Source organism: Anneissia japonica, unplaced genomic scaffold (assembly GCF_011630105.1).
Source record: "Anneissia japonica isolate Jap-2015-1 unplaced genomic scaffold, ASM1163010v1 scaffold2227_len217889_cov164, whole genome shotgun sequence".
NCBI classification, from domain to species: Eukaryota; Metazoa; Echinodermata; class Crinoidea; order Comatulida; family Comatulidae; genus Anneissia; species Anneissia japonica.
In genome coordinates, this window is record NW_022753565.1 from 104,574 (window position 1) to 128,470 (window position 23,897).

Here is a 23,897-nt window from a genome sequence, read left to right on the forward strand (position 1 = left end):
CATACACATTCAAATATGTGAAGCAACCTATGAACAGACATGTTTAAAATCATAAAAACCTTTAAATTACTCATTCATTCACCCATTCAAACATACTGTATGTCTTCTTGTCTATTTCGTGAATACTTACCTGGATAAACCGACTAATTGCCTTTGTACCTGAAACGGAACACCCTTTGAATAAAACAGTCTGACCCAGAGGGCCACATTTGAATAGTCTTATTTCCTATTCAATGGTTTACAAATAAGGACCTCCCTGTTGTGACTAGGATTGATTGCTTGGAATTACTGATATTATTTTACAAGAAGATTGAAACAACATGATCCTTTATTTTTATCTTTATTTGTAGTCAGAAGTTTGTTTTGCTATGTTGTCCTTGAACTTTATTAGCATCTAAAAAGTAATTTTTTCTTTCGCTGTTTTTTCTTCAGAAGCAGCACCCCACACCCAAGGAGACGGAGACTCAGAATATGGTGCAGGAGCTTCTGACGTCAGTAGAGGAATTGTACGAGAAGAGCATGTTCAATGGCTCTGCCACAGATCTCTTCGATGTCATTGAAAGATTTTCTCATATCAGACCAGTGAGTAGCTACAGTTAGCCATCCAATTCAAGACTACCTTTGCTACCTGAAATTCTGTATTATAATTCTTAATAACAAAAAACAGTAACATGCTAATTATGTAGAACAAAAAGACAGTAACTCCGAAAACAGAGACATGTTGAGGTCTCTGTGTGTTTTCAGAGTTCCATTTTTGTTTTTATTTGAAAGTTATATAGTGTTTTGCGGTAAACTGGCAGGGGTCCTATATGTTTTACACTCATATTACCCCTTGTGTTCATTGGAACAATCACCTTTGAAAAATATCTTTAGCTTCCTGGGGAGCATCATTCTGTACGCAGCTTGGTGTTGGATCCTATGAAGTACTTATTCGTAGTCTGACGTCAATGATACTTGGACCTGTTTTCTGCTAATTCCTTATTTTATTCTACCTGAGGATCAGTCAAGTAAAGAATAAAAAATAGTGAATCCTAACATGATAGCTTAATGAGTCTTAACTTATATTAAGTGGTTTGGCGCAGCATTTGTGGCTCTGTTTCTCACCCTAGAGGTCCGAGGTTCAATCACTAACTTTTTTCACTAATTTTGTTTGTGTTCAGGCAGTGCATTTTACCTATAGTTACATGGCTGATTACAGCTGTAACATAATATGAAATTCTCTCCAGGGAGCTGAGTACGTGTTCCATATGTGCTTGATCCAATGGCCGGGAGTTAAAGTGTGAAGTGCTTAGAGGCCTTGTTGGCATAAAGCCCTATAAATCTTTAAATATTTTTTTCAATTACTAGGAAAGCTCTGTGCTGCTGTTGGTGAGCTACAGGGCGCAGGCTATACACCCTACTAGAGAAGAGTGGATACATAACATGCAGCATCTGATGGAAAAATACTTCAAGAACGAGACACGAATGGTGATCAGGGAGAAGATTTTGAACGTTCTCTCGTACGTCCTCAGTCAAACAAGTCATCTATATGAGGTCAGTTATCAAACATACGATCAGCAAAATATTGACTGCTGATTGGTTAATTTTAACAATAAGCACACTGCTGACAGTGAAGGCTCTAGAAAAGATGTATTTTCTTAAATTTGTTCATAAAAAAAAATATTTATAGAAGGTGACCTTTCAAGCGTATCCTAGAAAGTCGGCTGATATTCAGGGGTCCTCTTAAATAAGTGGAATAATGTGGTGCTTTTATCAGCAGTGTCTCTTTTTGATGATTTGGAAGTGGAGATGTTTTTAGTCGTGAGAAAAAGTCCTGTCACAAGAATTGAACCCAGGACCCTTGGATTAGAAGTCAAGCACCATAAGCTATTCAGCTCCACTCTATATAATTTGAGATAAACTTAATTGGATCAAAATACACCCTTTTCCAATATTAAATATTTAGTTTTTCATTCCTGATGATGACATAATTAATGTCGAAATATTGAATCCCAACACGATGGCGTGTATTTCAATACTTGGAGTGTGTATTATACTTTCTTATCTGAGATTAATCAGTGGACCTTTCGGTTTTTAGTTTTTCATGTGTATGTATAATTTACCTTTTGTAGGAAGAGTTGATTAAAGCATTAGTACTACCGTATCTTAGCAATATCCAGGAGGATGCAGACACATGCGTTAGGAATGTGGCTGTCCAGTTATTGGTCGATGTGGCGATGGACTGCCAGACACCTCAGTGCATTGATATTCTTCTGATCTTGGAAAAGGTAATTACATTGTGTAGACATTTAATACTTAGCTGGTTAAACTGATTATTACCAGTTATCTATGAGAAGGAACAACCTACAATAGTGTATCTTTTCAAATGAGGGGGGCGCGAAGGTGAACTGAAAGTGCTCGACGATTGGCTGAAGGAGGAGGGGGTGGGTGCTAGTTCACAGAATAAAGTAATTTGAGGTGATTTTTAACTACTTGAGTGTGATTATTTGGAAGTGGTGACTTTGAGCAGGGGGGAGGGAGGGGTGATGGCCAAGAGTACTTTTTGGGTACACCCCCTAGATATGCCACTGACACCCCTATAAATTAAATGGAGCTCAGTCTCATTTAAATCAGTTTACAATGTCTCAACATGATATAAGTTGGGAGGCAAGGAATTTAGTCACAAAGTTACAGCATACTCCATTTGTGTAAAAGGGGTGGATCTATAGTTTGATGGAAGGTGGAGTTCCTGGGTTCAGTCAAAATATCACTGGTACTGGTATTGGGTATTTATTGCGCCTTTCCCTTGCGGTTATGAAGTGCCAGCCAAGCCTCAATAATTCTGGAAAAAAATCAGGCATAAAATCAGTCATTATATTCAGGAACCTGAAGCATCACAGTAGAACAGTCACACAAACAACAATGACAATTAAACAGATTACAACAATAAAAACACAAAAGGAAAAAGAAAAAAGCAGCGAAAAGAGAATTAGGCAAACAAGTAAATCTTGAGTGCACGTTTAAAAAGATTAGGATCAGAGATATCTCTAAGGTCAGTTGGAAAATTATTCCAAAGTTTAGAAGCATAACAAGGAAATGAAAAGCCTCCAATTCCCTTGTTGTGAGTTTTTCTTACAATCATATATACTCTGCCCTTATACTATCCGAAATGAATCATTCCAAATGTTCAGCTTGGTGACTACCCTTTTTTAAATATGTTGTTAGATGGTAAAGATTTTACTTCGTTTTTATAATTTTATAGGTTGTTATGAAGCCAATGGTTGGTAGGCAAGTAGACAGTGATGATCTGGATGATGATCTTGTTGACATATGTACAGCTGTTAAAGGCCTTTTAGACTTGTTCACTGTGAGTTTGTGACATTCACATTACAATAAGCTCGCCCACACTACCAAGTTCTTTGGTGACAAATAAGTGTGATTTATGGCTCATATACAGTGGGATGATGTCATATACCCATATATGGGCAAAACAAAGACACCTGATATAATAGACAAGAGGTTTATATTGGCTCTTGTATGATACTATTATGAAGAAATGCACCATTCATTTGTTGACCATATTACCAGATGAGTTTTATAATGTAGTTAGTGATGATGAATTACATATTGTGGGTGAAAAATGGGAAGCAAATGTTCACCAGATGGCTGGTAAACACAGGGAACATTACATTTAGTGATGGAGCCACATTAAACACAGAGAAGTTTAGTTTTTTAAAAATTATATTGATTTATATTAAGTTATACTTTGTGTATGAACCAATGCCAAATTTGTCTTTGCAAACCTTACCTAACAAAAATAATGGAATCCTCCATCCTAGGAAACATATTTAATGAATACAACTTATGCAGTCAGCCTCATTTCCGTGTATTTTCTATGCAGACTAAGCTTATGAAGCTGCCCTCAAGTCATGCGGTGATAGCATTCGATATCTTGGTGAAGCATATTCAGTCTCACTACAGTAACCACTACACATCTAAGCTAGCTGGCAAAATTAGATGTCAGGTAGGTGCTTGTTGACGCATGCGTTCGACCTTGAGGTCAGGTTTAAAATCCATTTGCTTGTGTCCTTGGGCAAGAAAAACATGTACGTCCTCATTCCCTTATCAATATTAACATGTTCGCTACCAGCGACGAATATACTTGCCCCAGAGGGTGTTGCTGTGGGTGCTAGGGTTGACTATACTCGTCAAAATTGGGATAGCATTCTAGTGTTAATTACCATAGACTTAACGGCTGATAAATAACATATGTATGTTTTTGGTTGTTACATGTTGCTGGCAGTACACTCGATTACACCTTTACCAACCCATGCAAAAAGCAGACAAGAAAACTTGTACGTGACAAAGGCAATAAAAAGTACTGTCCCATTGCCGGCGACGAGTTTTCTTGTCCCATAATATTTTTCCGCCAATTTATGATATATGACAAGGTAAAATTTATGAAAATTATCTTTTCGGCACATGGGAAGGAACCAAAAAAAAAAAGGTCTGGCAGTCAACGTGTTAACCAACTTTAGTATTCTTTTATTTACCAGCAATTTCATTGTCTGATGCAACTAAGAGCAGATACTAATTTCCGTCTTGGTCTTCCAAATAAGGACGGTGTTCTCCAGTTCAGTCCATATGTATTATGTGATCACAGGTAATATAGAAACACAAAAAATTTAGTAGCAAAATGTGATTATAATAATAAATAAAAAAGATAATATTATTTAATGCGAAACTAGGAAGTCTGCTTCAGCGTTGCAAATTATGGATCAGTTTTACTTTGCTTTATAATTTTATAGAATTTATATAGAGTATATTCTTAGTATTCTCATGAATTTCAGTTTCATACTGTATTGTTATCACCAGGTATGATGATACCATGGGCAAGACCTCTCCGCCAAGCATGCCAACATCGCCCTCTGTTGACAAGACCAGCCAGATAACGGTTATTCCATTTATAGAGGCCTTTAAGACTGTTACCATCTGTTTGAAATATGTAAGTTGAATCTTAAAAAGCAAATTTGCTCTAAAATGTTTACATTTACGTAGGTACATCTTGCAAAAATGACCTAATTGTCCATAACCTAGTAATGGGGGCTGCATGGGCCTGTACACTGGGGTAGCCCCTACTCATTTCGAAAGTTTTACTGGGTTCGTTAAAGTACAAATGAGCCAATTGTGTACACTCGCTCTATGGTTTATAGTCTTTATCCGAGAAGATTCGTTCAACCACGAGATCCATAGATATATTATAGCTGTAGGCTACGGTGCCTGCCTCAACGACTTGATATATTTCAAGTAAAAATTGTTAACAGAAATTATTATTGTATTGTTCAAAGACACAATTATTCAATTCAATTCAAACATATATTTTTCTTCATTGACATGAGTTACAATATACAATATAAAAAAAAGAATAAGTTGTAAAAACATGTAAATGAAAGAAGGCTCGGTCCTGAGAGAGAAAAATCTTGTGTTGGGCAAGCCTGAAAAAAAAAAAGAGAACCCATTGGAAATTTATAAATAAATTAAAATATACACTATATACCTAAGTATGCTTTATGGAATGAGATAAAGATTCAAGTGTTTTTAATTGGCTCGCATTTATTCAATAAAGGAGACTGATTGGAGAGTTCTTGAGCAGGTTTTGTGTGACCTTGCCCGAGCTTTGCAGAACAAAACGCTAATCATTGCAGCCAATGGGGATCTTGATGTTTTCTGTGAAACAGTCGGTGCATTGGTAAGTAGTGTAAAAAAGTATGTTCACATGATTTATATTCCAAATACAGTTGCTATAGTTGTTCTAGTAGGATACATTGAACTGTGAATCTTTCTAAATTAGCTAAAATTTATTTTAGTGGATATTTTTATTCTCTTATTTTCAGATCAACCAGAGGACACACCAGCAACTAACGAACAAGCCCGCAAACTTTGCTCGCATAGATTACTTCCATCGAGTGTTTGACGTCATCACGGCCACGCTCTCTTATCACAGCTTCCTTAACTTCAAATCAAAGGTAGATACATATAAAGAAAGGTTCATGTGACAAATAATTGTCATTTATGCCCATATTTGGGTATAATATAACATCATCATGCCTATATATGTGGCAAAGACAAACCAAACCAGTCACTCGTCACAAAAATCGATTTTGTGTTATTAATACATTGTTAGAGAGTAAAATAACTAGCTATAAAATGGTAAAAAAATCATTAAAATCGGACATTTCCTTATGAAGTTACAAGCGTTTAACCACACAGCTGCCAAAAGAATAATATATGAGAAATCAGCCTTCAAAGTTTATGATTTCAGGCATTTCTCATGCAGAAACTATCTTTAAATCCTTAAAAAGTGTTGTTTTAACATTAAAAAATGGGGAAAATAACAGCATAGGATGGTGTGTAGATATACAAAGGTTAGTTTAGTGCAATAAAATAGATTTTTAAAAATTTGACATTTTAGCATGTTTTGGCTATTTTCTCTGAAACACAATTTGTGACGAGTGACTGGTTTGGCTTTTCTTTGCCACATATGCATATCACACAAATTCGTTGCATACAATTTGATAGTGTGACAGTTGTCCCAAGTCTCCTGGAACTCACAGGAGTCTCCCAGAAATCGGACGGCCTCTTCCACAAGTAAGCAAGAATCTCCCTAATTATTTCAATCTTTGCAGAAGTATACATTGTAGGGCTGAGTACCGTATAGTGATGCTAAACAAATATTGTTAGATTGGTACTTGATACCAAGGAACAGGTTATAAAAAGCCTGCCTTGGATATGGTCAGGCCCGTGGGAAAAAAAATTCCATACCTACGTTCAAGAAAAATGTCTTTATAAAATGCTTTCAGCACCAAATGATCTGTACACCCATGGTGGTTTTCTGCAGCATTTAAAAAAAAAAATAGATATGGTCATTAATACACCTACTGAATACTTCTTTCTGATTGGTTGAAAACGATAGTTTGCTACTGCATTCTGATTGGTTGAAAAAGATGTTTGTTACTGCATTCTGATTGGTTGAAAAAAAATAGTTTGTTACTGCATTCTGATTGATTGAAAAAGATTGTTTAGGAAATAATCATTGAAATGATGTTTGTCTTGTTTTTGTAGAACTGTCTTGTGCACTGCCTAGAGATGGGGTTAAAGTTGAAGTGTGCTCAGCAGTGTGTAGATGGACTGACGATTTGCACGATTGAGATGCAAAGTTTGATGTTGAGGTTGCTACCGGGGATACTCTTAGGACTGTCCACGTTATCAGCTACAAAGACCATGGCGCTACCAGTGCTGGAGTTTCTCTCAGGTAATATACAAGTTTTGAAACATTTTATTAATGCAGTATGCGTTGAAACCTGCCCTCAAAGATTCAAGAAATAGCATAAATAATTCTAAAGTATCAAATAACTTATCAACCTTAAATGAGACTTAAATTAAAACTCTTAAAGGTTAAAGGTTATGTATTTATACTGCCCAAAATGAAGGACTGCAACTACACCTCCTACAGTTCCATGATAACGTGATGATTGTGGGAATGATAATGAAGAAAATAGAAGGGTCTTTAAGCGCTGAAACAGGTGAACATTAGTAACTGGAAAAACAAGGAAAGTAGAACTGCAAGCCAGCACTCAAACCGCAGTGTGTGATATGCCCTTGTTGCAGACCAGTGACTTTTTTACAGAGTCGTTAGATATGAGGAATGCCATTTAAAAAACTGGAATTCCACTCAAGGTCTCTTAATGGGAACGCATTATAGCCTCATTCCATTCTATATACTGGGCACGCAACTGTCGGCTGACGAATCCATCTCTGCTCTCTTTGTTCGCTTAATGATACGCCGTTTGTCAATTAACGGGGTCGGACCCAGCACTTTATCATAGCGCTGCTGCATGCACACCTTGTCATGTTGCATTTTTTGTGGCATTAGGGAACTTTCGATTTGCACGACGACCCGTCTTACGTTCTCTGCATGGCGGCGATTTGATCAAACCACGTCCTTGAATCCACACTAAGAGGGGAACTTGACGTTCACAAGTGCCCAGATGAAATATTTGTGACGTCATTACCTTCCATATTCTACCGCGTCATGCAAAGCTTCTTATTGTGTTGGCTGATGAGAATGCGATGTTTTGGTTTTTTTTTATATGTAATCTAGTTGCAAAGATTACTTAAGTTGTAATTTTACTTTTTTAAACAGGTATTATTTGGTCTCCTTGTTTGTACAAGAATTTCGTGGAAAAAGAGTACATGGCAATATTTGCTATTGCATTACACTATACTGACCTTCGCAAGTAAGTCAACATCTTCCTTGCAGTAAATTACCTAAATTACCATTCCCTTTGCAGCCGATAAATGTCCTTTTGGGTTGTCGTAAAGGTTTTACTGTAATATTATGTTTGTCATTGTTGTTTTTTAGGATAGAATAGGATAGTCAGATGCCATTAATTCACTCGAAAGAGTGAAAATGGCTCATCCTTCATTTGTTGGCTGTTAGGATATTTTATGGTTTCATTCTATTTCTTGTGTTTATTTTATGTAAGGCGCTTAGAAGCATTGTTTTGTATTAAGCGCACTATAACACTCAATTACTACGGAACTTCCGTAGTTAGGCTTGTTTTCTACATAAAGGTTGCCTAACTTCAGATGTACACAAATAGACAAAAATACTGCGGAAATTTATCATAGAGCTAGACAAGCATATATATATATACTGTCTCTTATACACATCTAGATGTGCAAAACAAATACATTTTCCATCAGGATCTTTGGTTACATTGTTTATGGATAACTCATACTTGTCAGATTACTGATAAATTATTGTGAAAACTAAGAAAAAGTGGCCTGTAAATGTACATTCTGTTCCATTTGTTTGAAATTGCACATCAAATTATAGACAATCGGGCCCAATACGATCAGGCCCAGGATGATCTAGGCCCTAAACTAAGGAAAGTGGCCCGTAATTCTACATTCTGTCCCGTTTGACCCATCATGATCCTGAAAAGTTTTTCATAAATCTTCATCCGGTCTCAGTTTGTTTGAGATTCCACAGATGAACCTGCAATTTTTAACTAGGAAAAGTATTATGTACTACAGAAATTTTTAATTTACTATGGAAATCTGGAGAAATAGTTACAGAAATGCATTTTACGAACTATAAGACTAACATTATTATTATTACTATTATCATAATTTTTTTTATTATTATTTTTATTGTTGTTGTTGTTGCTGCTGTTGTTGCTGTTGTTGTTGTTGTGTCGTGTCGCGCTGCGGTCTTGTCGCATATGTTGTACAGTAACTACTTTAATGCTATAACTGGGATTTATGTTCTTTCTTATTTGAAGATGGAATCTTATTATCTTTTTTATTTAGGTTCAGTATATATGTGGTATCAATGGCCCACCATGTGATCAGTATGTGGTTTATTAAGTGTCGTCTGCCATTCAGAAGGACCTTTCAAAAGGTCATTGCCAAGGTAACAATTTAATTAAATAAAACTTTTTGACAAGGTAACCTAGCAAAGCTGGTCTTTTAGGCCCTCACACTGGAAAAATTGCAAACGTCAATAAAGTGTACTATATTCTGTCTTTACATTTAAATAAATAGATCAATCAGTCTACAAGTATTAATGAAAGTAGTAAGAAAATTCACATGTGTGTCAAAAAACTTGCATGTACAGTAGAAGTTTGTAACTTCCTGTTAAATGTACTGATTTTTTCATCTCAAAAGGATCCACTTAAAACAGTCTGTTTAATAGGTTCTTACAACATATAATTATTGAGAAAGACACTGAAAAAATATATAAAAGTTATTTCAATAAGTAATTTCATATTTATTAATGTATTATTATTAATTACAATTTTTAAAATATTTAAATATAGTTTTAGAAGATTTACAATTACACAAATTGTGATCAATAAATTAATGTTATTTTAATTCTTTAGGGTTTGAAAGCAAATGTATTAGCATCAACAGAAGAGAGAGACCGCTACCGATTGAGAAGAAGTAGCAGCCTTAATGAAAAGAAAAAGTAAGTAGCATGTATAATGCCACATGAATCTAAGACATGAATTTTTTTGTTTATATCTCAATATATTATTAGCTGTCAACCTTAAATTAGAACTAGGAAAAGAATATTATTATATGTGCGATAATAATATTAACAGAAAATACCTGTTGAGTTTTTTGTTTTGTAATGTGAATTCATACGAGACGTCTTTATAGACCATTTTCTTGAAATTTAAATGAAAAATTTCCGATAACCTGTCAACTACCACTTGGGGACTTCCAGAGGCCTGCGCACTTCACACTACCTGGTTAGCAGTGTGCGCGCTGTGCACTATTTTGATACTAGTTGCTCTGGTTAGGCTAGGCCGCTGGTAGACTTGCCACAAGTCTCTTATTTTTTATTATTTTTCTCATTCTGGACAACGCCACCAACGAGAAAATTAATTTATAGACGGAATAAGCGACTTGTAAAACACTGAAGTCAGGCACCAGGATGCCAAAAGAATGACGTAATCGTATATTCCGTATTTGGATAAATTGGCGGACCGAAATAAACAATTTCAACCAATCAAATGTTCATATTTTTGGAGCCACGAAACTGAGTCACTCGCGTCGACTAGTTAGGCCATAGGTCCATGGTTAGGCATGACTAAATTTAAATAGTCTTCAATAATAAAACGGGCCTAAAATATTTAGAATAGACCCCTAGTAAGACTAATGTTGGCAATGGCAAAAACAATTAAGCTTAGACTAGATGGCATACCATACAAATACAAGAAAACTTTAACTTTCCAGTAGGATGGCTCAGGCCTCGCCTGGAGTCAGGTAGTAGGCCTAGCCTAGACTAGTAGAGGCTTGGCCTATTTTTAAGTTCTTACTTACAGAGGCCTACATTTTTAACAATATTCTACCCTAAAGGCCTAAATCTGTGTAGCAGCTGGTGAGCAAGGTTCCAAGTAGGCCTATAGCCTACTGTTATCAGCCCATGTCGTTCTCAGCAGGCCAGAACTCTTATACTAACTGTTTTAATTCAAGTAGGTAGCCAAAAGGGAGAGGGAGCTGGAGCTTGTTCTAGTCGAGACATCCGCATCTTCAATTTTGAAAATTTACCAAGATTGATTAATATGCATGTAGTTAGCCAATCACATGATTTACAAAATCAGTCATGCATACGATATCCCACATCAAATTTGATGTGGGAAATTGCACGCATGAATCGTTTGCCCAGGCCCTAATTCGAAAAAAAGAAATTGAGTATGGGACGCCAATTAAATTAGGTATGGCGCGCACTAAGTGCAATAAAGAGTGAGTAACCTAAAATTAGGGCCTGGAACCCAGGCTAGGCCGCTGGAATTCCCCCCAGTGAGTTTCAAAATATACTAGGTAAAATGGTCTATATTCCAACATCACCAAACTAAGTGTGAACTAGAGCTGTGAGCATACAATATATCAGCTTAAAAAGACCCAAAAGCAATGTACTTATTACTTGGTAAATTACCGACTGATTTCTGTAAGCGACACATTGGCCATCTCAAGGCTTTTAGTTACCGAATCAAATTACTTTTGTCTATTGTAGGAGTTTATACCCCAAATGATTCATTTCAGCCCTGTCGTTGTGAAATTTCGTTGTGCACCACTTTACGGTGGCTAGGTAGTCACAGACCACACCCGTAGAATTTTCGGCTATTCTTTTTTTTCTTTATGAATAAACCAACTACTGCCAATGTTTCCTAGAACACTTTTTAAAAATAATAGAATTTTCCATCCTAATACAAATTATCCCAAAATCATTTTTTAAAAGTAATCTACTATTATATAGTTTATTTTACTAAATTTATTTCTTTTGCAGTGGTCACTTTGTTCTGAAGAAAGGTAGTAAAGAGGAAAAGCACACCCAGGAAATTGTCACAAGTCCAGATGATGAGGTTTACCAGGAACTGAACTCACTCCTTACGGAAACCTGTATGGATATGATGGCTCGCTATACATTCTCCTCCTGTACAACTCAACCGAAAAGGTACAATCAAGTGAATAATGAAGTTTCCGCTACGATCCTTCCCTTGGATATTTCTTCTAAAGTCTCAGCGTAAACATTTGTAAATATGCATCAAATTAAAAATGCATAGAATTTTGCAATAAATATTTACATAGTTTATTATTCGTGATTTGTACATATATGTTATCTCACTCTCATGATGCACACTATATATTTTTTTCTTTAAAATATCCAGGTTGCCTGTTGAAGAGTTTCTTTTTTCTGGAGGTCAGACACAGAGCTGGTTGCTAGGCAATAAAGTTATCACCATAACAACAAGTGGTGGGAGTTCTCGGATGTTCAAAAATGGTGTCTGTGAGAAATGCAATGGGTTATTTCAGCAAGAAGTTGCAAAAGAAGCCGACACATTCTCAGCTATGAATGTTGATGACAGCAGCGGCTACAGACTCACCCAGATCAGCGGAGTATTAAAATCTGAAAGCAGTGACATTTTAAATGTATCCATCCAATCGACTGGTGATACCGATGCCGGAAGTAATGCTTTCCCGCGACTAAAAGATAAAGATACTCATGTTAGCAGTTATGATGACATGTTGAACGTTCCAAAACCATCTGGAAGAGGAAGCCGGTCTGATTCTTCTCTGGCGGCATCATCTGCAGCATCCTTAAGACCCAGGTCTTCTCCACGAAGATCATCCAGTGATACTGGACCTAGTAGCAACAATGTGTTCTTCCCAGCACTTACATCACCACGACCAGTATTACAGTACAACTGCACATGCTGGTGCCAAGGTTGGGCAGAGATCTACATCCGGCGATCAACTGGCAACATGTCGTGGACTATGCGGGTTCAGAATCAGAGAAAGCTTGTGCCATTTGAAGCGGAGCTTCCATTGAGGGACATATCCTCCCTTCTGTTGGCAAATTTAAAACTGAAATCAGATGGATGGAAAATGCCAAATATTGCTAAAGCTGAACAATCAACAGAAAAAGATGAGGATTTAAGCTTACCAGAGCCTGCAATACCCTCTGTTGAATCAACACCTTTTAGTAAGTTCTGACTATCAACATCATCATCAGCATGATCATCTATATCATGATAATCACATGAGATCATAATCTGATCATCACTGCCAATACCATGATTAATGTCCTTATTATCATTATCCTGATCATCATTATCATCATCATCTTCAGTATCATCATCAGCAGTATCATCATCACTGCCATAATCAATAACACCACCTGTATAATTTATGTAGCAGAAGAAGTACCGCTATAATATTAACCACATATTCATCTATTGTTTTACCAATAATCTATTCGAATTTTACTAACTTTACGTTATTTTGTAATTAACAACAAAATAAGTTTATTCCATGATGTACATACCTGGATGAACTGATAAAAACATTACAGTCAGAAATGATATCTAAGCTTGCTTGGTTTAGTGCATTCTCATAAGGCTGGGTTGGACAGTTTCATTATTTTTTAGGTAAGTTTCACTGGCAGGAAATATTGTCATTCATCAGTTGATGCAGGTATATCTCGCTCTTAGACTGCAAATTTCACCATTGATTTGTGTAATATAGATTTTGATGAGTAGTGTTCACTGCTTTATTAACATGTTACTATACTTAATGCACTATACTGCTTCTCACACAAGGTGGTGTCATACATTACATTTGGCAAACACAGGGGTGGATTTAGAGGGAGGGGGAACCACGCTGGCCCAGGTTTTTCCCCCTTTTGTAAAGTAAAAAAAAAAAGAAAAAAAAAAATATGAAAGGAAAAAGAAATAATTGATCGGCCAAAATGCCTCAAAGGTTATTTTTGGGCAAAAGAAAAAAAAAATATGAAAGGAAAAAGAAATAATTGATCGGCCAAAATGCCTCAGAGGTTATTTTCAGGCATCTGGAAAGCAAAAAGTTAAAGGGGTTTAGCCCCGAACCCCCTACAATAGTGTTGTCTTTTGTCCTCTCCCCCCCCCCCCCCCCATTTCGGACATCTCTGGATCCGCTCCTAAAACATAAGTAGATTTAAACAAGATGCTGTTTGTTCAGACTAAAATCCACTATGATGACATCCTTGTGAGGGATGTACCAAAAAAAAAACAGTAGATGCTAATGACTATATATTTTGCTTTTGCATGTTGATATTTACATTTATATTTTCATTAACCAGACAAGAAAAAGTTGATTTCGAGCATTGCAGAAAGTGAAGAACCATCTGAAGAGATGCAACCAATCGTTTCAATTGTAACCCCTTCCGTGATTGTGGAATCTCCCGATTCCCAACATGAGTTTCTGGACGGTTAGCCTTTAAATTAGATTTATTACTTTATTTGCTACACATGCAAATTTCTCATTCCGTAGAGCTTTTTTAGCTTCATGACCATCCTAAATAGGATGGCTTTGTGTAATCCCTTCATCATAGCTGTATGGGTGGCACACTCCCTATTCAATAACTCTTTCGTGATGGAGTTCTAAATTGTCAAAATAAGTTGGATACTGCATAATTGCATCGTTGTGTTGATTGATATGATCCTGAAATTTAGTGTACCATAATATATGCCCACTCCTTGCATGCAATGTAAGATGCATGCAGTTGTTGATATATAATTTCCATGATCGGACTATAGCACAACTATGTGGAAGCAAGCGGTTTTAGCACAGTGGGAACGGTTTGGTTTCCTAACTGACACTGTGCATTTCACTTTTGTCCTTGAGCAAGGCACTTTATCTGCATTGCTTCTTTCCACCCAGGAGTATAAATGGGTACCTGGTGGGGTTGCTTGCTCCTACGCTGATTACCAGCAGCAGCACTTAAAGCATGTGGACCAAATGATCAGGGAAAAGAAGTGCGCTTTATAATCTCAAAGGAAGATACCAATACCAATAAATGGAGCCCTCCGGAGAGTCAAACAAAATTGACCAATCAGAACAGGGCTAGGACAGGATTATGCACTTTTTGGTCCTGCAAACGCACGTTATCCCACAAATGCATGTGTTTACGTATGCTTTACGCTGTCCTTTGGTGGGACCTTTGCAAAAATATTCAAGGGCGGGATTAATACCGGAATGGTCCATTGAACCAATTTGAATAGATGTTGAAATTCCTTAAATTATCTTGTTGGTATCAATATAAAATAGTCTCATCAAATATAGTATATTATAAACGTATATATATAAAAGTGCCTCTCTTCTTGTTTGTCCTTTTTTATATCTCTCTTCCTATCTTGTTTTTTTTTTTTGTGCTCCTTTTCTGTTTCTCTCTTCTCTCTCTTACTTTTCTCTTTCCTCCAATTTTGATCTTGCTTTAGCTTTTCAATTTATAATTTTATCTAACATCAGTTTCGGCCAGTAGTGAATAGTGTGCTAACACTTTGCAGTTACTTTACATGAGTAACACTTCACACTAGTAAATCTTAATAGTAGTTATAACTACATTTTAAGTTAATTTATTAATTGTACCACTAAATCTTGACAAAGACAAACATTCATTTGAATTTGTTCTTAATGTGTGTGTGTGTGTGGGGAGGGGTGATGGTGAAAGCATTCCCCCCCCAAAAAAAATCGCACTCCCCACTCCCAATTGAGATATTGGAAATTAACTATAGTGCTAGTGCTTGGAGCTGATGAACATTTTTCCATAATACAAAGTATAATTGCATTGTGTGTTTTTTAACAGTGTCATTCGAAGATCAAGATCATGATATGGATTTTGAGAAACCAGAATTGGGTGCATCTCCTCATCAAAAAGGTCCCTCAAAGTATGAAGACCACCTCTCTAAAAAGCCAAGGGTAATTGCGTTTTGATTCTACAAAATTTAATTTACATGATTACAAAAGAGTATCACTTAAAAAAAAATACTTCTTGACCTCTGACATGACTGCTTACTAGAGGTGAAATACTACAGATCCTATTTTTAAGCAGAAAAGTGGCTGCAGACGCTTACAGGGTTGGGGCTCTTACAAGAGGTGGGCGCTTATGAGATGTATCAAATTTCTTTTTTTTAATTTCATATGGTTCAAGAGCACATTTATTTTCCACCAACATCTAAAGCATTTATATAAAAAAAAGTTTTCGTAATCTCAAAGCTGCGATGAGGGCAGTATAATAGAGGCAGTAGAGCAAAAAAAATGGTCTATTAATCAGTCAACTTATTAATTAATCAGCCTCATGAGGGCAGTATAATAAAGGCAGTAGATCAAAAAAGATCTATTAATCAGTCAGCCGAGTGTATCTAGAGCTCCTTATGAGGGCAGTATAATAGAGGCAGTAGACCTAAAAAAAATCTTATTAATCATCTATATCAATCAGCTGAGTGTTTCTAGAGCTCCTCATTGGAACTAAAAGAAATTATTATTATTATTATTATTATTATTCTTTCTTTAGGCACACAACACATGTGCCAAGGATTGCCAATAGCGAATATATATCACTGTCCTACTAGTAGGTGACAATCCCTTACACAAGACAAACATACACACACACGATGCTTTACACAAACTAAATCTCAATATGAGATTTAGGGAGTGGAGTTGTTTATGTCGTGAGAAAAAATCCTGCAACTGGCAGGAATTGAACCCGCTATTCAACTCCACTCCATATTTATCCATATCCATAAATCCATATTTACAGCCATTGTAAAAGAACTTACTACAAATGTTAAATGTTATATGCAGTAATTAAATTGCACAGAGAAGTTTAACTATAGTAACTCTTCATCAATGTCATATCTAGAATTGTGGTACATGCGAAAAGCTATTTTCAGTGTTAGTTGTATTTGCAAAAAGTGTGCACATCGTAATATTTTTGTTGTTCTTTGTCTAACAGTTTAGCAAGATGGAGGCATTTATGAGCTTAGTTGAAAAAGACATACAAGGCTTGAGTCAGTACAATGTTTCTGATGCTTTCTATCCAATTCACAAATCTGATTCCTCACCTGCAATTTTCAGTCAAGTAGATGGTGACGAAGAGGATAACCTGGATATGTACACATCTGGTGAAACGCAGTTGAGCTCGGGTGTAGGTGAATATAAGCAGCCACACTCTTACACCAATGCTTGTATGTTAGAGGAACTCTTTGAGAAGAATGATGACGATGATGATGATGATGAATCTGCAGTGAACAAAGACTTGAAACTTTCGAAGGAATCCATGCCAAAACTGAGTTGTAGTAATACAAATTTGGTTGAATTGGAGAAAGACCAGGAACTGACTGCAAGCCTTACCGATACGGCCGCTGCCACAAGCCTTACAGATACTGCTGCTGTCAAGTCGCGGCAGATCCCTACACGAACTGATCAGACTATCCAGGTTAACATGAGTGCATCACCAACAGCAAGACTTCTCCAGACCCAAAAAGATGGAAGTCATTTGGATACACAAGAGGTGATCTCACAAAAAGGAACCTACCAACCACCTTTGTCACTAGATGATAACTTTGCTCCTTTGCGGCGCCCTCGAGGTCACACTATCTCTACGGGTAATCCACAGGAAAACACATTTAGCTTCAACCATCCAGAGACTGACCGTTCAAAGAGATCCGGGTCATTTGTTGGCAGGGAATCAGACAAGCAGGGTGTAAATCCAAGGTAAAATCTATAAATCTATAATATATTTTTATTCTTATAATATATTATTTATTCATTTAGCACATATTCCAGGGATAACCAGTAGTAAAAATGTACTGTCTAATACATTGGAGCTCTATGAGATAACACATACTGATAGACCAAATTAGTCACCAAAGATGACGTCATCGCAATTTCGCCGATTGGTTGTAAACTTTGGCGTATATTAAATCATCTAAAATGTAATGAAGTTAGCATAGAGGTACTTTTTATAACAATGTATACATTTTGAATGATTCATTATTCATGAGACTAAGGTTGATTTAATTTAAATTTACATTCAGACTACAAATATGGAGAGTTTTGAGAGGCCTTCTGGGGGCCTAGGCAAATCGCTCGAAGGACTCGCACATCCAGCGTAGACTAAGGCGATCACCGTTGATTTAGATTTACACATTCAGTGCTGTCGTCCATTTTTTACATAAAATTTCAGAAAAATTATGATTTTGCTCATCATTAACCAGGTGTGCCCAATATATATATAGAGAGAGAGCTCATGGCAGACTCTATATTTTTAAGTTTTGTATCTTTTAGCTTTGTTTTTCTGCAACTCTATCACTCACCATATTTTGGAAATGAGCAAGATCGTCCGTTGACGCTACATACTGGCCAGGTAGGTTCATAATTCCCACTCACTATTAATATTTTCAAGTTTAATCGAAGGAATTAGCTGATTGAGTTTTTTTATAACAAATTTTATTGTATTATTCAGGTTGTCCAAAGAGCTATTAAAGTATTGGATCGCATACCACCATATGATGCCCATAAGATAGGCGTGGTCTATGTTGAGCATGATCAGGTAAGGAGGTAATTAATGTAAAAATATATATCAATGTTTGCATTCACAAATAAAATTTTATTTTTATTTTCTCCTCAATCTGGATGTTTTTGGCAAAAATATTTGCTAAATAGACAAACAAAATTTACAAGGTATTAAAAAGTCTCGCCTTAGCATAAGTTGTCAAACATTTTTCTTCACGTGATTGGCATACCATAACTTGAATACACTTTTGCATCTATCCTTAAACTAGAGTTGAGGATGACCTATGATTTTGAAACCAATACAATAGTGCTTTGACTGGCCTATCACTAATCCTTGATGAGGCATGACCTCACCAGCGCAACTCAATTGTCCATCACCTGCTCTAATTGCAGTTACCTGTTTGACTAAAAGTGATCCAAATTGATTTTCATAATCAACCATAACTATTTTCATAAAAGTGGGGGACACTTTCCCCCTTTTGGAAAGTAAAAAAAAAACAAAAAAAAAAAAGCAGAAAGAAAGAAAAAGAAAAAATTGATCGCCCAAAACGGTTTTTTTGGGAGACAACAATTTTGCAGGGCATGCCTCCTGACCCCTTAGGATAGTGTGTCTATCGGCCCCACTTTAGGCCCCCTTTTCTCCCCTCCCCTTTTGGACATATCTGGATCCGCCCCTGAGAAGTGTACTCAATTGACCTGATGTACATCCTTCGAGAAGAGTTGGAGTTACCCTGGTGTACTGGTACATTCAGCCCCTGTAGTTGTGGATAAATGAATGTGTGCCTTTTGGTAGCTGATTGGATATATGACATGACCAAGGGGAGAAGAAAGTTATTTATTAATATAGTTGTTAGTCCATGCCTGTGCGCAATTCAACCTAGTTAAAGATGCAAGACGCAGGTTTATTTCCTACCTTTCCTTACATTACTATATTACTATATTAAGACTTAATTATTAAAATATCTGAAATTATTTTAACTTTCCTAGGTTGACAACGAGACAGCTATACTCTCAAATGTGTATGGATCTTCGAGATACGTGGACTTCCTCCGTGGACTTGGAACTCTGATTTCACTGACGAATGTCAATCCGTCTGAGGTGTACACAGGTGGCCTGGATCATAGTGGCTCTGATGGGAAATTTGCATATAGTTGGCAAGACGATATGATGCAGGGTCAGTATTGTAATAGGAAGCTTTCGATTTGGGCAGTGATGCAACGCTAGAATGGATTAATTCATGCGTGACCGTCGTATGTTACTGTTGAATGCAAATTAAAATGAACTAAGCTAAAATTTTGGGTAGGTAACAGATTGTTACCAATGTATCTAAGTTAATTTTGTTATATCTTTTTTACAGTAATATTTCATGTGGCAACGTTAATGCCAAATAAGGAATCTGATCCTCACTGTAACGGGAAGAAGCTCCACATCGGCAATGACTATGTCACGATTGTATACAACCAGAGTGAACAAGATTATCGCCTTGGAACAATAAAGGTAAACATATAAAGCCCGGCACACACAGCGTCGTATGAAGGTCATATGACTGTTGATCGACAGAACTATTTCCGGTCTCGGTGAGCACCTGACGACACCATATCTTCATTACAAATGATCATTTGGTCTTTTGGAAGCAAATCTTTCTCGGTTGCTTCACCATCTGTCTACAATGCTCTCCCAGAGGAAATTTGTTCTATCACATCACTCAGTATATTTAAGAATGCTTTGGAGGCCCATTTATTTTAAGTGTAGTTTTTTGTATTTAGCTTTTACACTAATTTGTTTTGCCTTACTCATGATTGAGGGTACTGTATTTAATTATTTCATTTTGAGTGCTTAGAGAATTTTTGTTGTTAGGCACTATTAAAATGTCATAATATTATAATTATTATTATTATTATTGTTGTTGTTGTTGTTGTTGTTGTTGTTGTTGTTGTTGTTGTTGTTATTATTAATTATTTATTATTTAGTCCCTCTCAAGATTGGCAAATCCTGGTGCCACCACCAATCAATAATACATTGCATAAGCAATCAATCATATTTTTTTTCCTATATTTCTAGGGCCAGTTTAATTTTGTTGAAATCATTATTGAACCTCTGGACAATGAAACTAACCTGGTCACAGTTCAAGCTAAGCAAGGTATTGTGCAATAGATACGCTCTCTTATAATGTATTAAAGTTAATGAATGTCACACTACAGCCTTAAGACTGACTTGACTAGGGTATGTTCACACACACGGCGTAAGATAATCCACGATTAAAATACCAAAGTAACAAATTGACACGACAGTTAACTCTTTAGCACTAGTGGTTGCGGAGATATAAGGACCCTATTGCTATGACCTTGAAACATGTCAAATGTTAGAAATGGCATTTCTGGTCATTTTGCAGCAAAATGTTCTATTAGAGTGAATAGAAATATGGATGTTCCGAATAAATTGGCACCAAAATGAACTCTACCACCAGTGGTTGCGGAGATATAAGGATCTTTGATTCTGACCTTTTGCCACCTTTTAAAAATGTATTACCAAGCCAAATATTATTCTTGGACTACCCTGAACCGATTTCTGAAGGCATACAAAACCTGGTCTGGCTCCTAGGATGCAAAATAGATGTTTAATATTTATTATCACTGTCAACTTTAAGCACTAAGCTATTCAACTCTATTCCAAATTTGATGAAAATAATGATGATATAATGATGATTTTGTGTTTTTCTTTTTAGAATTAAAAGAAATGCTCGGATGTCGTGGACCAAAGATGATATCTGACCGCCGATTGCCATTATTAGTCCAACTTGATTTCTTGCTTCGAACAAGATATCCATTCGTAGAAGTCTTATGAACATAAGCCTAGCTGAGAGTGGTCAAAACCAGGACATATCTCCGACTTTAAATTAAACAAAGATTGAAACTGTCTCTTATACACATCTAGATGTGTATAAGAGACAGATATATTACTGCTTAAATATTTTGTTTAATTACTATTGTAAATACACTATTATTATGATAACTATTATAATTGGCTTTTCCCATGACAGCAGAAAAGATTGTTTAAAAAAATTTACTATAATTTTTTTTTTAATTTTTTTTATTTATTTATTTATTTATTTTTTTAATTTTAATTTTAATTTATTATAATTTATTTTGTTTTATTTTATTTTTATTGTAATATCCCATATATTTATCATGCAAGGTTCTAAAATATTTTTTCCATTTCATTTTCTACGTTCTTTACAGCTTGCTTCTTTGATTCATCAGAGTCAGACCCGTGGTACCGTAAGTGAGACGTATACCTCTAATTGGTTGGAACGTCTACGACAAATACAACGAATTCGCGACAAAACATTAAAAGAGAGTGTTGGCGACATTTCGCCTACTCGCCATAGATCAGCCACAAGGTCTAACTCTGTACTGGAGGACTTCTCTGATTATGTATAAACTTTAAGGTACTTCCAGTGAACATGACATGCTTATTTTCATCAACTTGGATGCATTTTGGTTAAATCGTACCTGTGTTCACTGTCAATTTTGGGCAAATAATACTGATGTCTTGTTTTTATTTACTAAAACACAAACATTGTTACAATCTGGAATTATACCTAAGTTGGAGTTGCCTAAAATCGGTACCAATTGACCAAAGTCAATACCACATCTAAAAAACATCTGAATATACTCGCGTATAAAACAAGACTTAAAATAGAAAATTATGATTGAAAAATAGGGGGTCGTCTTATACGTACGACATACAAATTTTAGATTTTTTACATCTTGTTCTTATGTGTGATTTGTCCGTAACACGCAAATTTTCTACTGCAATGAAGTTACTAAATTTTTAGTATGAGCGAATGCAAATACGGAAAACTAGGAATTCGATGAACATTTAAAATGGTATTATTTGGAAGATTAGCATTGCATTTGGCTCCGTTTTTAGCCAGATAGATGCAGTATCAGGACTACAGAAAGCAGAGAAAAATAGGAATTCAAACTCGTGGGTCGTCTTGAACTCGTGTCGCCTTATAAGCGAGGAGATACGGTAAATATAAAGGGTAAAATAAAGGTCGGGTAGGAGTATAACGCATAATTCATAGCATCATTGTGCTTAATTGCGTATGGGCATGGTGCGTACTTGACTACATAATGTACAGTAGCTGCTGTAAAGATGAGCTTATAGTAACTACATGCTCACATCATTCCACAACACGAGGACCTGAAAAGAACATAGTATCTGTGTAACCCCCCTACTCGAAAGATGCAATGGGTTGTTGAAAGTGCACACTAGTCAGATGTGTACATGGACCTCCATTTTAAGTCCTTATTTGAGAAGACTTTGTTCTACTAACTGAACCCTGGATGAGGAGTGCGCGGTTAAGGTGTAAGCTGGAAATGTAATACAAATACAGATACATTATTTTCATTGTACTGTATATGTAATTTATTTGACTTTGGTGAACAGCATAAATAAAAAACAAATTATATATTAATCAGCTTAACTACTTAATTATACGATTGAATTATTAATTGCTCTAACGTCTGAAAGGTACAAAAAGAGGTTCTTTCTCTGTCTGTTAGTATAAGTAAGATTCTGTAATGTTGGCCGGATGGTCAATGGATAAATTAGCAGGGGTTACCGAGGTGATCGTTAATAATGGATTGTGCTGTTTGATGAGCAGTTCATTTTAAAGAATGTTGTAAGATGTCAATGCTAACATGACACACAGCTCTGTTCTGGAGTTTCATTTCCTTCTTACTTATACTTTATACCAAACTAGGAACAATATTGTCAGGACACTCTCTATGACAGACTTAATAGAAGGTATAGGGAAAATTTCCCGCCGATTAAAGAAAGGAACGGTACTGGGTAAAGACAACTTGATTTCTTGCTTCGAACAAGATATCCATTCGTAGAAGTCTTATGAACATAAGCCTAGCTGAGAGTGGTCGAGACCAGGACATATATCCGACTTTAAATTAAACAAAGATTGAAATATGTAAATTATAGACACAATGTGTACATAGACCAGCCTAAAAACGTAAAATTTAATTAAATTTAAAAATAAGCTTAATGAATGTATGCGTAGTATGTTGATAATGAATAAAAATATAACACAAAAAGTAGAATGTACAATAAGAAAGAAATTTGGAGCGGCTGAAACATATACCGAAAATCTACAATAATAATCAATATGTCATTGCATACGTTTTTGTAAAAATTTATAAGCACTAATCATCAGAATTCACGGTGCCGGCAGCCTATAAGTTTCATAACGGTTTCAGTCTCGATAAAAAGAAAAGACACTGCTGACCTTCAGACACTCATGTGCTTGGTCTTGCTTCTACTGCACTCACTGTGCCCAACTTTCGTCGGACGTTGCGATTCTATGAAAAACTCAATGCTACGGCACGTTCAGACTGCCACCAACAATCAACAGACCGTGATGCCGCCTAGTGCTCACAAGGAGTTGAGTTGGATTCGTACGACTGTTGTACGACGCATCGTGTGCCCGGCTT

General features: G+C 36.1%; 1 protein-coding gene across 1 annotated transcript in view; it reads left to right on the forward strand.

Moving 5' to 3' along the window:
• LOC117122912 (tuberin-like) overlaps positions 1-22,426 on the forward strand; it is a 30,470-nt gene extending 8,044 nt beyond the window's left edge. Inside the window, exons 12-36 of the mRNA XM_033268688.1 lie at positions 433-582; positions 1,348-1,533; positions 2,112-2,267; positions 3,242-3,346; positions 3,881-4,003; positions 4,536-4,642; positions 4,855-4,984; positions 5,606-5,728; positions 5,874-6,005; positions 7,102-7,291; positions 8,183-8,276; positions 9,355-9,457; positions 9,927-10,012; positions 11,840-12,007; positions 12,222-13,036; positions 14,171-14,299; positions 15,677-15,789; positions 16,826-17,586; positions 18,160-18,238; positions 18,338-18,424; positions 19,375-19,561; positions 19,745-19,884; positions 20,449-20,527; positions 21,113-21,194; positions 22,321-22,426. Of these exons, the coding sequence (XP_033124579.1) occupies positions 433-582; positions 1,348-1,533; positions 2,112-2,267; positions 3,242-3,346; positions 3,881-4,003; positions 4,536-4,642; positions 4,855-4,984; positions 5,606-5,728; positions 5,874-6,005; positions 7,102-7,291; positions 8,183-8,276; positions 9,355-9,457; positions 9,927-10,012; positions 11,840-12,007; positions 12,222-13,036; positions 14,171-14,299; positions 15,677-15,789; positions 16,826-17,586; positions 18,160-18,238; positions 18,338-18,424; positions 19,375-19,561; positions 19,745-19,884; positions 20,449-20,527; positions 21,113-21,194; positions 22,321-22,426 (4,431 nt within the window). The remainder of the gene's footprint in view (positions 1-432; positions 583-1,347; positions 1,534-2,111; positions 2,268-3,241; positions 3,347-3,880; positions 4,004-4,535; positions 4,643-4,854; positions 4,985-5,605; positions 5,729-5,873; positions 6,006-7,101; positions 7,292-8,182; positions 8,277-9,354; positions 9,458-9,926; positions 10,013-11,839; positions 12,008-12,221; positions 13,037-14,170; positions 14,300-15,676; positions 15,790-16,825; positions 17,587-18,159; positions 18,239-18,337; positions 18,425-19,374; positions 19,562-19,744; positions 19,885-20,448; positions 20,528-21,112; positions 21,195-22,320) is intronic.
• Positions 22,427-23,897: the final 1,471 nt, after the last annotated feature.